This window comes from Cicer arietinum, chromosome 5 (genome assembly GCF_000331145.2).
Source record: "Cicer arietinum cultivar CDC Frontier isolate Library 1 chromosome 5, Cicar.CDCFrontier_v2.0, whole genome shotgun sequence".
Classification (NCBI taxonomy): domain Eukaryota; kingdom Viridiplantae; phylum Streptophyta; class Magnoliopsida; order Fabales; family Fabaceae; genus Cicer; species Cicer arietinum.
The window spans coordinates 63,783,216-63,786,239 of record NC_021164.2 but is presented as its reverse complement, the minus strand read 5'-3'; the positions used below and the strand labels follow the sequence as shown (position 1 = coordinate 63,786,239).

Genomic DNA, 3,024 nt, shown 5'->3' with positions numbered 1-3,024 from the left:
CCTATGCCTAACTAATGCATCTTATTATGGTGCAGGATTTATCTGTCAGGGAAATGAATTTTCATACTACATGATGATATGCTCAAGTTTTATTCTTAACAAGTAAGAATGATTGTCTTTTCCATGTTGATCTTTTTAATGTTACAAATGACTAATGTTAAGTCACAAAGCAAATATAACTCTTCTGATTTTTTTGGGGGTTTTCTCTTTCTTTTTGTCTATCAATTGGCTCTCTGGATAATTTAAGTTGCCAAACTGCTGGTGAGTGGACAATATATCCGTGGATTCACAGCAATTGCAATTCACTTTCAGATAGTGACCAACTTCGTCCTGTTTCAATACCAGATATTCATCCTGCCAGGTACATACATGGACTCTTTTAATAATTGAAAATTAATTAGAAGGAAAAAATGAATAAAAAGAAAGGAACCATAATAGGGGTTCCTCCTGTGGCATAAAACTAATAGGACAATTTTTTGGAAAACAAAACAATACCGCTGAACAATTAATATAATTCGGAAATCTACCATGGACATTCCATGAAACTTATGAGCACCACTTTGAGATACAAATTGTGGTTCGTAAGACCTATTTTTTAATTCGTGAATTAAATCTTATTATGAATCAACATTTACATTACTAATAACATTGTGCCATTTTCATGTAAAAACAAAGTGACATAGCAAAATTATAAGCTAATATATCATAAAGGAACCTCAAAATCATTCAAGATTGAACATTCATATCATAAACCAAATGAAAAACAGAAGTGCTTGGCTATGCAATGTAGACAAAAAAAGTGGCTGACTACACTTAGTTTAGACAGTGATTCATTAGAATGTAATGGGTTTCATCATAATGAATCAGAATTCAAAATTAAATTCATGTCCAAAATAGATACATACTAGGGATTTGTATTGATTGGTTCAGATTTGTATAATTGTGTCGATTCAAAATATGACTCACATCTATTGTAAGATATTGATAACCATGATGAAGCCCCTTGAAGGAAAGGTCACAATGATCTGTTGGCTAAACGTTTCTGACATTAAAATTTTAAGATACAACCCCTTTCCATTAAGGATTGACAACAAAGGCAAACATGTTATATATCTCTCCTCTCTCTTCCCTAGATGGATTTTTTAAGCTGAATAATTTTTTTTTATTAATATAAGAAGTTGACGAAGACAGAGAAGATGATTATGAGATGTAAGATGATTGCTAAGCTGGACAAATTTCAACATTTTTCCCACTAAATGATATTTTTCATTCTTAAATTTATATTTCTGCCACACTTAGTACCTGACAGTGCCTCAAATAGTGAGGAAACCTATGGGGAGAAAAAAACTAATGTGAATTTTTCTTCTGTCCAGCTACCCTCCTTGTTTAAATTCAAGGTTTTTCTGTGATGCACTGGAAATGAGCCAAATGATTAGGCTATACAATGCACAAAATGCTTATAAAAAAATTATTTGATGCACAAAACTTTCTCTTTGGCACAGTATTTGATTTTATTTCCTTGTTCCTTTATTAATTAATTATTAAGCTAAAAACAAGACCTATTCTAATGTGTTCCCATGATCACATATAGAAAAAGGAGACATGGATAGTTTGTAGAAATACTAAATTATCAATAGATTGTTTGATATAATATATGTCTATATATATATATATATTTTAATTATACTATTATTTGTTACAATGTGCGAGAGCAGTGCAGGAATTACTGAAGGCTTTTCCATGTGTGGAGGCGACTTTGTTGAAGTCTACAGTGATCCGAGCCAAATAGGTAGGGGAAATTATCTACAACTAATTATTTTTTTTTATTTGTTACTTTATCTCTGAACAGAAAAATGGAAAGTATTAGTGTTCTGGTTCGATTCCTTATATGTAAGCTTTTTTCTTTGTTGATCCATCATGCACAAAACAAGAGCTTCACAGGATTTTAAATTTTAATTAAATACCCTTGCATTGCCACCATGATTACAAAACAAGACGATATAAATGCTTGAGCGAGAGAGTCTATGAGGTGATTAATTTTAATATATTTTCAACATTTAATCAGTAGTAGTAATACATGGTAGCCATGTTTTAGTGCACGGCCATAGTTAACCTGGACTGCTTCAAATATTTGAATAGGGTAGATTAAAATCATATATTCCCAATGTTATCCTGCAAACACTAAATGAAATAACTATTTATAGTTGCCTTCAGATTTCAAATTGAAACTTATTATTTATTTTCTTCAATTTGAACTTTCTCAGTTTCAATTTTAAGATAGACTGACTGCTGCATAATTTTCATGTGTAGTCTATTGTTAGACATCAAGTTTTAAAATACAACAGAGAGTGTATGGCACATGGCTCACCTTTTTCCTGTATTGAGATAATCATATTGTAGACATTTGTATCTAATTATCTATAATATAACACCCTATCCCTATTGTCATTTCTAACAAGAGTTTACAATGGCCATGCAGGTGCATGGGATGCTGTTGTAACTTGTTTCTTTATTGATACTGCTCACAATATTGTTGAGTATATTGAAATTATTTCACAAATATTGAAAGATGGAGGAGTAAGTTCTTTAGTTGAAATTCCAAATAGATCTTGTGTATCTCTCTTTTTCCTTCCTCATCTGTTTGTGCTGTTGTTACCATTCCCGTTTCAATATTGTCCTTCTTACCGGATGAAATTGACATCTCACAGGTTTGGATAAATTTGGGTCCTCTACTTTATCACTTTGCAGATACATATGGACAAGATGATGTAAGATTCTTTTCACATACAATATTACATCATATGTTTGGTCTGTATTATCTAATTTGTAATTTGTTTGTAGGAAATGTCCGTTGAATTAAGTTTGGAAGATGTTAAAAGGATTGCATTACATTATGGATTTGAATTTGAGGTAATCTCGTTTAATTTGGATAATGCACCGTCTATTTATGCAAGTGACTAATCATATTCACATTATTTTGTCATGGATTTCAGAAAGAAAGGACTATTGAGACAACCTACACGA

General features: G+C 31.4%; 1 protein-coding gene across 1 annotated transcript in view; it reads left to right on the top strand.

The window, feature by feature from the left end:
• The window catches only part of LOC101514925 (uncharacterized), a 10,122-nt gene that overhangs the window by 5,136 nt on the left and 1,962 nt on the right, over nt 1-3,024 (top strand). The window contains 7 exon segments of the mRNA XM_004502018.4: nt 36-102; nt 248-361; nt 1,716-1,789; nt 2,480-2,577; nt 2,709-2,768; nt 2,842-2,910; nt 2,994-3,024. The exon segment at nt 2,994-3,024 is cut by the window's right edge and continues 8 nt beyond it. Of these exon segments, the coding sequence (XP_004502075.1) occupies nt 36-102; nt 248-361; nt 1,716-1,789; nt 2,480-2,577; nt 2,709-2,768; nt 2,842-2,910; nt 2,994-3,024 (513 nt within the window).